Source organism: Leptonychotes weddellii, chromosome 2 (genome assembly GCF_054177405.1).
Source record: "Leptonychotes weddellii isolate Sample4059 chromosome 2, ASM5417740v2, whole genome shotgun sequence".
Lineage (NCBI taxonomy): Eukaryota > Metazoa > Chordata > Mammalia > Carnivora > Phocidae > Leptonychotes > Leptonychotes weddellii.
Window position 1 is genome coordinate 96420218 of NC_138370.1, and position 11173 is coordinate 96431390.

Here is an 11173-nt window from a genome sequence, read left to right on the forward strand (position 1 = left end):
CGTGAAGTCTGAGGGATAAGACCAAGGTAAGTACTAATTCCCTTTATGCTTCATTAGATTTCAGAATAAGAAGAGGGACCTTCTAGTTCTCCTTGTCGTACCGAAACAAGTCAAGTTTGAGTTCACTGAAGGTCATGAAGGAGGTTGGGTTTTCCCAGCCCTGAGAAGAACACAGAGCTAGGAAAGAGAATGGAGCATAAATCCTGTTTTCATGCTTGTTAATGGAATCGTGTGCATTTGTTACTATGCTTGCTCTTCATCCATTTGGACATAAGTGTCCTATGGTATATATTTTGGAATCCCTAAGGCTTTTCAGAGAATCATTACATATAAATAGCATCTACCTACCTGAGCATAATTCTGGCTTCTATAACATAAATTTTCCTACCTTAGGGACAGTGGTCTTTTTCTTCAAAAGGATGCTCTTAATAATAGATTCTGGAAAGCCTTCTCAAAGTTAACTCCGTAAAAATGTGTCATTCTCTGTTCTTATCACTCGATTCATTGGTATAAAATATTCAGGTTACCGTGTTCAGCAAATATGGTAGAGGGTGACTTTTCTTCTCTTTTTTTCTGTTTTTGCCTTTGTTTCAATTTTCCTCCTCTGACTACCAAATGTCTGTCGAGGCTTCACCTTTTACAGGGAGCTCACAAAGATAGGTTTTTTTAGGAGTAGCTTTCGCCATATACCAAAGAAAAATGGTCTTCGTACTCCAGAGAGGCCTACGAACGTTTTGCTGGGCACTTGAACTCTAATCTGTTTCTCTCTATTGAGAAATGATCTGAGAGAAGTCACTTGACTTTTCCAGATAACATTTCCTAAAATGTACGGTCGAGTTAGAAATTGGGTAACGTGATTGCTCATGTCCCTTCTGGATCGAAAATTGGTAAGATTTTGTGTGTAACAGCCTTCTGAAAGTAACATTTATCGCCTGTTCTCCATGTGCCAGGAGGGCACACTGATCATCTTATTAAGCCCTCAGACCATCCCAAGCTACTGCTGTTACCCCCGTTACTATCCTCATTTTACAGAAACTGGAAAATAGTGAGGATGAGTAACTTGCCCAAGCTCATGGAACTAGTACGTATCCGTCCAGCATTCTAACCCAGTCCATTTCACTCTCCAAGTACGAGTTGAAGCTATGTACCTTGTTGGGAAGATATGGATTCTTGTTACATCACGGTCGAGGGGCTCATGTAGGTTTTTTCCTTCTCTGTCTTTCAGGAGATACAATATTCATTATTCTGAGGAAGCAAAAGCTGATCTTCCTGCATTGGTACCACCACATCACTGTGCTGCTGTACTCTTGGTACTCCTACAAGGACATGGTAGCCGGGGGTGGTTGGTTCATGACCATGAACTATAGCGTGCACGCCGTGATGTACTCTTACTATGCCTTGCGAGCAGCAGGTTTCCGGGTTTCCCGCAAGTTTGCCATGTTCATCACCTTGTCCCAGATCACTCAGATGCTGATGGGCTGTGTCATTAACTACTTGGTCTTCTACTGGATGCAGCATGACCAGTGTCACTCTCACTTTCAGAACATCTTCTGGTCCTCACTCATGTACCTCAGCTACCTTGTGCTCTTCTGCCACTTCTTCTTTGAGGCCTACATCGGCAAGATGAGGAAAACAACGAAGGCTGAATAGTGTTGGAACTGAGGAGGAAGCCATAGCTCAGGGTCATCAAGAAAAACAATAGACAAAAGAAAATGGCACAAGGAATCACATATGGTGCAGCTAAAACAAAACAAAACACATGAGCAAACACAAAACCCAACCCAAGGCAGCTTAGGGATAATAAGGTTGACTCAACCCAGTAAGTTTATGATCCTTTTTGGGTGAGGACTCACTGAGTGCACCTCCGTCTCAAAGGACAGCTGCTGGAAACCCCATTCCCTCCTTAACTGTCAGCTCTAGGGCAAATGAGAACAAAAGTGAGCCAGAGGCACGGAGAGAGGGAGAGAGAGAGAGAGAGAGAGAGAGAAATAGAAGGTCAACAAAGGCTATTAACACTATGTGGAAAAAAAAGTATTTACTAAGTGTTATATTTCTCTAAGAATGAAAGAAGTTTACTTAAGAAACTGTGCGAGCACATACACACACAATCCTTTCTAATCTTTCTGGACACACAATAGAATAGATACAAAATGGAAGAGACACAGGGTGTATATCTAGGACAATAATGCTTTTGCAAAAATTAAAGCCTTCTTAAGAAAGGCCAGTAGCTGTAGCCCCCGTGAGAAGAGATGTCTTAATCACCTCTCATGAAAACGATGTAAACAATTGTATTTCAACTACGAGAAGGACTGGTGTTTTTCCATTCCTAGCCCAGTCTGGGGCTAGTGACTTTGCCAGAACCAAACGGGGCACAATATTTTTCCAAGGTTCTTCCTGGGAGGATGGAAACAGTGCAGACCAGTTCCTAATGGGGCAGCTCCACCTCAGAGCACTTCTGATGGTTTCACTGTAATTTCCACTCTGAAATGAGCTCTCAAGGATTATCCTTGGTTCAGGGGCCCCAGGCTTTTGAACGGAAGAGTAAATACCGAATAGCAAAGTTAAAACTCTACCAAATGATTTGAAAATGAATTCTGTACCACCTCTAAAAAGGGTCAGCCCCGTACCATTCTTGAGCTGGGAAAAGGACAGTGGGGAAAGATGGGAGCCCAGGATCCATCCAACAGACACACTCGGTATACCCCCACTCTATTTGACTTCACACACGCACTCATGGCTTTCCAAATGAAACCCTGTTGTACGGTCCATATTTTCTATATTTTTGTGAATTTCACAAAGAAATCTGCAGGGCTCTTCCTGATATTGGGTGAACACTGTGTTTCCGCATCATCTGCGTCTGCTCCCCGAGCGACGCAGAGGTGTGTAAAGTGCCCTCTGCTGGTCAAGTGGAGATACTTCAACAAACCCTTCATGGCAAGTTTGGCTGGAACAGGTGACAACAAAGGGCCCCCGATACACTTATCCTTCAAGTTTTCAATGATCTAAAACACTCGTCATATTTTTGGCCAAATCAGAAGACCTTCCCCCTGCTTCAAGTCAGCTTCAGAAATTTTTTTAAAAAGGACTTCTGCTCTGGAACTCAGAAAATCAGCTTATTAAGAGCCATATTCTCTATAAAAAAAGAGAGAGAGAAAGAAATGAAAGCTAGATAATATAATATTATCTGTAATACTTCAGTCCTTTACAAGCCAAATAATGTGTCAACATTCCTAGTATTTCAAAGAAGCAATTATATAAAATCGTTCAATGTGATATGCTAGTACTCTAATCGGTTAAGTAGCTTCATGATTAGACAAACCAGATGGCATGATTAGCGGCTACACTTCATATAGCTCGTACATGCATCACCACACATACGTGCACACAGATGTGGGGTACACTCAACTTCAAAGCCCAGATGAACAGGAACCCGTTTTTCTGGCTAGCAGAAAAAGAAAACTGTTGTTTATCTTTTGCTTTCTTTGAGAGTATACAGTAAAAGGGATTTTTCAGATTATTTTTATATTATTTTAGCTTTAATTGTGCTGTCATTCATGAAACAGAGCTGCTCTGCTTCTGTCAGAGATGACAAGGGCTTTCTCAGCATCTTGTTTATGTGTGGAATTTGAAAGAATAAAGTTTTATCCCATTCTGTGTGAAGGGTTTGAACAATGAACAAAGAATCCATGCAAACCAGGTCATGACTGCTAGACCCGGGGCGGGGCGGCGGGGGGGTTGGCGCTGGGCTATGCAGGGAGGGAAGCTGTTACATCTGTATTAAATTACCGTGGGCAGTCTACGATGTCTTGACATTGGTTCTTAGATGAGAAACAACTGATGGAGGGATGTGTTGTGATTCTTAGGGTGGAAACCGACGTGAGCTAAAAGGATAGGTCCTGCTATAACAATTACGAGGTTCTTAGGCTGCATATAATGTTCTTTTGAGCTTTGAAAAGACATGATACTGTGCAATAAGCTTTTTTTCTTATAAAAGAAAATGAGCAGAATAATTCACATGAGAAAAAGGCCAAATAGCTGACTTGAGCTTAATTGAAGGACCAGTTCGAGCTTAGCTGGTTGATTTAATTATTGAATCCATTGATTAATCATTGGTCCTTTAATGCAGGTTAGAATAAGGAAATGAGCATAGACCTTAAATAGACTCTAAATGATGCTTCCAAAGCACTTTGATCTTGGTACAATTTCATACTTGTGTTCACTTGTGAGATAACTTAGAATTTTTTTTACAGGTTGAATGTCTAATAAATAGTTTGTAAATTGGCTAAATAAATCTAAAGGCTTTTCAGACATTTCTCATGGGAAGAAAGAAAAACAAAAAAAAAAATTCTGGTATTAGAGGTTCAATACAGTGTTTTTAACATCTCAGTTTAACTGCTTAATTGTATCAAGATAAGAGGCTGGACCACTAGCCCATGGCAAATCTGAATCCTACCAGAGAACTGACTGCCACACAGATAATCCTACTGTCAGTTAACATTCCAGAAAAACTTGGGGCAGGCAAGTTTTCAGAACTGCCCCACTATGCTGCAATAGATTATCTTTCTATTGGAGATTTTCTACTGCATTCCAATCCCATTATGGTGAAAACGTTTCTGGATTGAAAAAACAAACATCCTTCATTTCATATCTAAGTGCATGTAATTTGATGCCCTCAGTCTGAGTATCAACCCAAGTCTATGAGTTTGCAATGAAAAACATTCTAATGAAAAAATGCTCTATTCATAGAACAGGAGGTTTTATCTGGGTCTTCTAGTTTTGCTAACGAGAAAAGAGGAAGCACTACGTTATTTAAATCCATGCCAGGTCAAAGTACTGAATTAAAATCATGTATTGAGGTTATTATTCCAGATGATTTACTCTCACCCTTCTACTCACACTCTACTATAACAATTGGAGGGGCGGGGTAGGAATAATACATACATATATGTTGCTTAAGGGGAAAGAAAGAATTGATTGGGTCCCTCTCACTTCCCCACCTCTCTACTAATGTAGCTCAGGCCTGAGTCAGAAACTTCATGTGAGGAGGGGTTTTGCAGAACTGAATAGAAGAACACTTCTGGGAAAGAGATCTACAGATTTTTTTTTTTTTAAATCAGATGTGGTGTCTTTATGATAAAACCTCACATCAAAGAAATAATGCACCTGGAGTCAACTACACTGAGTAGAATGCTCCAGAAGTCTGGCCTCATTCCCAGACTGCTAAATTACCTGGCAGAGACAGCATGCTCAGGTTATATCTTTTCTTTATCCTGATAAAACAGCCTCCCCTCAGAGACTACGTGTCACACAACTGTCAGCTCCAGCACATTCTGGGGGCTTTTTTTTTTTTCCTCAGAGTTGTTGGACTGGCCATGTGCTGATTCAAGAGAGCTGTTAATAGAGAAGATCCGGGAGATTTTTGCCTCCCAGAGCTCAGCACTTTGAGTTATATGTGGATGGCCCATGCCTGTCTCTCCCATACACTTATTTCCCTGAACAAGTTTCCATCCCCGAGAGTGCAACTGAGTGAAAATTTCATGAGGAAAGCCCAGAACTTTCTGACATTCCAGTCTTTGTTTCCAATCACATTTTGCTATCAATTCAGGACGGTAGAGCCTATGTTCATGCTGTGAGTCCCTGTCCCCTGTAGCTTTCTTAAGTTGTTCTCTGTCTCATAGGCAAGGTCTGACTCTTTGTGCCTCAGACCCTTTATCCTCAAGAAGAGATTTTGCTAAGAATGCCCCACAGGGTTTGGCTTGTAGCATATACACACTGAAATGAGAGCTAATAACGCAACCTTACACTCTTTTGTGCCAACAATCCGTACGAAGGTCCCAGTTTTCCAATGAACCAGCAGGCGCTGTCTGCTGGTCCCCAATACTTAAAACAAGTGTCAGTGCAGTTAGAGCTTCTTTTTTTTTTTTTTTGAATGCCACTTGTGACAGAATCCCATTATAAACCTCCTCCAGCCATGTGGCGGAACCCATAGCTAAAGAAACCAGTTAAGAACACCTGCGCAGAGCATCAAAGAATCTTCGCAAGCCTGTTGAATCATCCCGTTACTTTCCTCATCCTCAGGTACTTTGAAAATTCAGGACTCACAGAAGGAGGAAAGATAATCTCCAAGCTTCCCTTCCTCCCGAATTACACTTAGAAAAAAGTGGAACAGAAGTTGTTCTAACACTGAAAGAGAGACATTGGGAGCACCCCCAGGTGTGGGTTTGGGAAGGTCTTAATAAAGGCATTTTGATTTTATGTTGGGCAGACAAAAGTCTTGCAGTCAGATACACTTCAGTGGAAATCCAAACCCGAAGCTACGTCGTAGTCAACTTTTCCTGAAGTAACTGGTTAGATTAAAGAAACTGGTCCCATACATCAGGGTCAAGCCATAACTGCAACCCATTTAGGCTAGCATTGCGGGGTCCTGACACCTGTTGGTGTTTAAACACTGTTACTTTCCCAACGCTTGGCAGCACTTGAAACTTCTCTCAGTGGGCAGAAATCAAGAAGTCTCCAGAAGTAGCCTAATAGTGCTCCCCAGGCATGTCCGTTTCAGACACGTCTGACTGTCTGGGCATGTTCGGGCAGGAGGTTGCTTGCTGCTAACTTGAAAACCACTGGGAGCTTCAGCCTCTTCAGGGCCCCAGAGCCCATATTCAGATAGAAGTTCACCCATATAAGCCTCATAGAGCAAATCACAGCAATGTTGGAATTGTTATTTTCAAGTGCTTCTTTCACGACATTCAAAGAAATATTTTTTCTTGGTATCTTAAAATTAAAAATAAAATCATAACTTTTGATTTAAAGCCAAACAATGTTTGCAGTTTCTTTGATCTCTTGTTCTGGGCAGTTCCAAGGGGGCATCCTGGGCACTCAAAAGTCTCAGAAAAGTCATTCCGCACTTAACACCAACATGCTCAGGGAACATAGTGAGTCACTCCAGTTCTTGAGTAGAGCTCAACCATGATGTAGTCCCCAAATACCACTGGTCAAAATCCCACAAGGGGCCTAGCCCTTCAGTGGTGTTTCACGGATATAACACATAACAATTTATGCACTTTCCAGACCTACTAGCTCACCACAGCAGTCTTCACAGGGCAGACAGTCCAAGTTGGATCCCCCATTTTACAGATAAGAAAAATTTTCCTGCTAGATCCAATGTCACAGAAGTAGAAGGAATAGAATTTTCACATAATCTTTTTTTTTTTAAGATTTTATTTATTTATTTGACACAGAGAGACACAGAGAGAGAGCACAAGCAGGTGGAGTGGCAGGCAGAGGGAGAGGGAGAAGCAGGCTCCAGGAGAAGCAGGCTCCCTGAGGAGCAGGGAGCCTGATGCGGGGCTCAATCCCAGGACCCTGGGATCATGACCGGAGCCGAAGGCAGTCGCTTAACCAACTGAGCCACCCAGGTGCCCCTAGAATTTTCACATAATCCTAACTTCAATTTCATTGTTGCCATTTGAATCTTTTGAAAGAAGTAGAGTGTGAATGAATTAAATTCCAATACTTAGCACTGAACTAGGAGGCAACTTGCCATGTCACTGGACAAAGGGTTTCAGGGCAAAATGTATGTTGGGGAAAATATTTTGAAAGCACAGCACCTCCTTCTTAGGAAGGCACATTACCTGCACACCTGTGGGCTATTAGCAAGGGTAGTCCCCCGCTCATCCACTCCCTGATCCTAAAATTTGACCTTCAACTTCTGGTGCTCTCATATGTTCTAGCGTATACTCTTTAGGTTAAATGTCTTACGGCATTCTTTGTGGTTTGGGGGGACATCTATATAATGTGTACAACAGAAATGTCCCTGCAGCATATATATTCAAAACCAAGAACCTGTCATTTGGGGATGTTTTCCATAGCCAAATTACTATGAACATGCCTCTTTTCCCATCATCTCAGAATAAATAAAGATGGAAATTTCTATTCTTTTTATAAACTATTTAATGTATGTTCTTAACTCAGGACAAAGTGGGGGGGGAACCCCATGCTACACACAAAGTATTTTCATTAACTTCACTAAAAAGACAGAGAAAGGGAAAGAGAGGAAGGAAGGAACGAACGAACGAGGGAGGGAGGGAAGGGCAAACCTAGGGGGTGTTTCTGGTTTTGATAGCGCTCTCAGAAACCCACTACAAATGACTGTACCATCATGTAACTTCTGATAAAAACACAGTCTGATACAATGCAAGCTCCAGAAATTAATAAAGCAAGCATTAAAACATACATTTTATATCACTGTCTAGCTAACAAAAAGGCTGCACTTATGTAATTTCAAAACCAAGAAATTTACTACAGCAGGCTTCCTAGAAATGAAAACCTAAGAATGAGATCAGAATACCAATATTTCAGCAACATGAACACTCTTGGCTATTTTTTGCTTTTTCAAAATGAATGAAATTAATTGGAGCCCATGAATGCCCTAAATCAATGGTCAGGACAGTTAAAATAACTAAAAGAGCTCCCTACTGGTCAGTCTATAGCTGATTAATCTCCAGTTCTGGTAGATCTGGGGCAGGATCTTAGTTAGTGCCAAACACCTCTCCTGAGTCTATAGGGAGGCCTGCCGAGAAGCCGTGGTGTTTGCTGGGATGGCCATCGTGGGGGGATGGGATGGGCCACATGACTGCCCCCCCCCCAACACACACAGCTGGATACTCATACACATACAGAATGGCTTGTGCTCTCTGCCTCCGTCCGTGCTGTCCTGAAACACCATGTCACTCACTAATAAAGGACTCCTGGCATGATGAGAAGCTCTGGGTCAGGAAACTATCAGATCCTACTGATGCGGATGTGAGGGCGATCTGGCTGCGACATCTGTCACCCCATTGATCGAGGGTTGATTCGGCTGATCTGGCTGGCTAGGCGGGTGTCCCCTTCCTCCCTCACCGCTCCATGTGCGTCCCTCCCGAAGCTGCGCGCTCCGTCGAAGAGGACGACCTTCCCCGATAGAGGAGGACCGTTCTTCGGTCAAGGGTATACGAGTAGCTGCGCTCCCCTGCTAGAACCTCCAAACAAGCTCTCTCAGATCCTACTGATGCAAAGAGACTATTATCTAATTCACTACCTCATTTTATGCTGCAATCGTTTACATTTTCTTCTGCTTTTCGTCGTTCATGTCTACGTAATAATTGAAGGTGTTTCACCTTATTTATATATGCATTATAGGATATGTATTTATACGGAAAAGATTATACACCCACACACGTGAAAACAACGTTGCAGCCTAAGGGTTAAACACACGTGACAGCCCCCTCCAGACCCCCCCCCCACCACCACGACCACCACTTCAATCTCACTGCTGGATTCTTCAATCTTTGGTCTTTTCAGACCCCCGTGCTACGCTCTGTGCTTCCACACACAGCCTCGTTTTCTATCGACTACACTAATTCCTTTCATTCTAGAGGGAAAAACTGCCCCCCTGGGTGTTGCTCTGCTATGTTTGATTTACGAAAACTCTGACGGGTGTTTCCTAAGGCAGCCAATATCTCCCTACAAAGAGAAAGCGAACAGTGTTCAAGCTTCCTGCATCCTCCACGGCTCATAGTTAATATGTGAATTACTGTAAAATTCCAGAGCATTTTTGCAAAACGAGCACTTTGTCTCCACATGAGAAGCCGTTCTAATTTCAACTGAGTCTTAGAAGAATCAAATCAATACAACCTAAATAAACGTACTGAGTTTCCAAACGGACTTAGGCAGCCATGCCAACTCATTTGTTCATTTACATGTAACTTGAATTTCCCTTGGATGTACCAGCCAGTAGATACAAATCGTTTACCAGTTTGTAGCTCCCACTGAGGCAGGACCTCTGACTTCCTGCCAAGTCCCCAGCATCTAATTCTGGAAATCGCCAAGAGGAGTCTCACAGCCTCTGTCAGGTGATTCTGTTACGCCATCACCCCCACCTCACCTCCTTCCCTCCCTCCCATTTCCACCAGGCCCAGCTGCTACTGCAGCTCTCCACTGGGCCCGGAAATCTTGCTTTCTGCACAGCGCCCTCTGCTCTCCTCTGCGGCAAGATGCCTTTTTCCACTTGGTCACATATTCTGTGTGGGAAACCTGGCCTCCTTCTCTACTCAGGAGCCAGACACACCTCCAGGAGACAAACTGTGGGAACAGCCATCAGAATGTCTCTTTCCTCCTGCTCCGCATGGGCAAAGCCTCTTCCTGGCTTGAGCTCAATGAACCTAGTTCCTGTCCCACTTGGTCAAGTACCATCCCTGGACAGTTCATAGCCCCACTGTAAATGGATCCCTGTGACCACATCTGCTCCCAGACTTGCCCAGGCATATCCAAGCTTAGCAGAGGACACAGGTAGAGTTCCTTTTCCAGAAGCCTCCCCAGCTCTCCTGCAGACTCCCTATTGCCTGCCCCGACCACAGGTAGAGACAGCTCTGTGACTTACTTAAATTCACCACCCCACCCCCCCCCCCCCCGCACCTTTGCCGCCCACACAAATGCAAACATATTTAAAACAAGTCTTTTTTCTTTCCAGTAAAAATTGGCTTTTGAATTAAACGGGCAAACTGCAGAAAGTCATGATAATTTCTTAGAATTGCTATGTTTATTCCTGACTCACGGCCTTCCCACAAGCCCATTTCCTCTGCCTCAGAGTACGGGTTAGGGTGCTTGCATTTTCTTCTCACAGCTCTGTGCTTTTCTACTTGGTGGGGCTTATCATCACAGTAATGAAATGATTAGTTATCTGTGGACTATTTAATAGTCAGCCTTCTTCAATAGATTGCAAGCTCTGTAGGACAGGAATAAGTTTGCCTGTTCTCCCTAGCGATGCCAGGGCCTGGGAGAGAGCTAACTATTTTTTGAAAAGATGAATAAATGTCAGTATGTAGTCATGGATGTAACCTGTGCCATTTCAGAGCTCACACTGTGTGTTTAGTGTGTATGTGTGTCAATGTGTGTGTTCACATATATTGGGAAAGTCCTCGTACTTCATCATCGTATACTTATGAACAGGCCGAACTGTATTTTCAGCTCTTGGATTATTTACTTCATATTTGCTCATTCTACTGGAAAATTTAAAATCTCGTGCAATATAGCATTTGTGATTCGGAAAAATTCTCGTCTAGGACTTCAGAACATAGGCTCTGCAATCTAACTGCCTTGCTCTGCCATCTGCATGGGAGTAGTAACCTGGCAATTCTGT

General features: G+C 43.0%; 1 protein-coding gene across 6 annotated transcripts in view; it reads left to right on the plus strand.

The window, feature by feature from the left end:
- The window catches only part of ELOVL6 (ELOVL fatty acid elongase 6), a 129798-nt gene extending 126144 nt beyond the window's left edge, over positions 1 to 3654 (plus strand). For all 6 annotated transcript variants that reach the window (XM_081812007.1, XM_031025771.2, XM_006727203.3 and 3 more), the window contains one exon: positions 1226 to 3654. In XM_081812007.1, coding sequence (XP_081668133.1) covers positions 1226 to 1650 — 425 coding nt within the window. In that variant the 3' untranslated portion in view covers positions 1651 to 3654. The remainder of the gene's footprint in view (positions 1 to 1225) is intronic.
- Positions 3655 to 11173: the final 7519 nt, after the last annotated feature.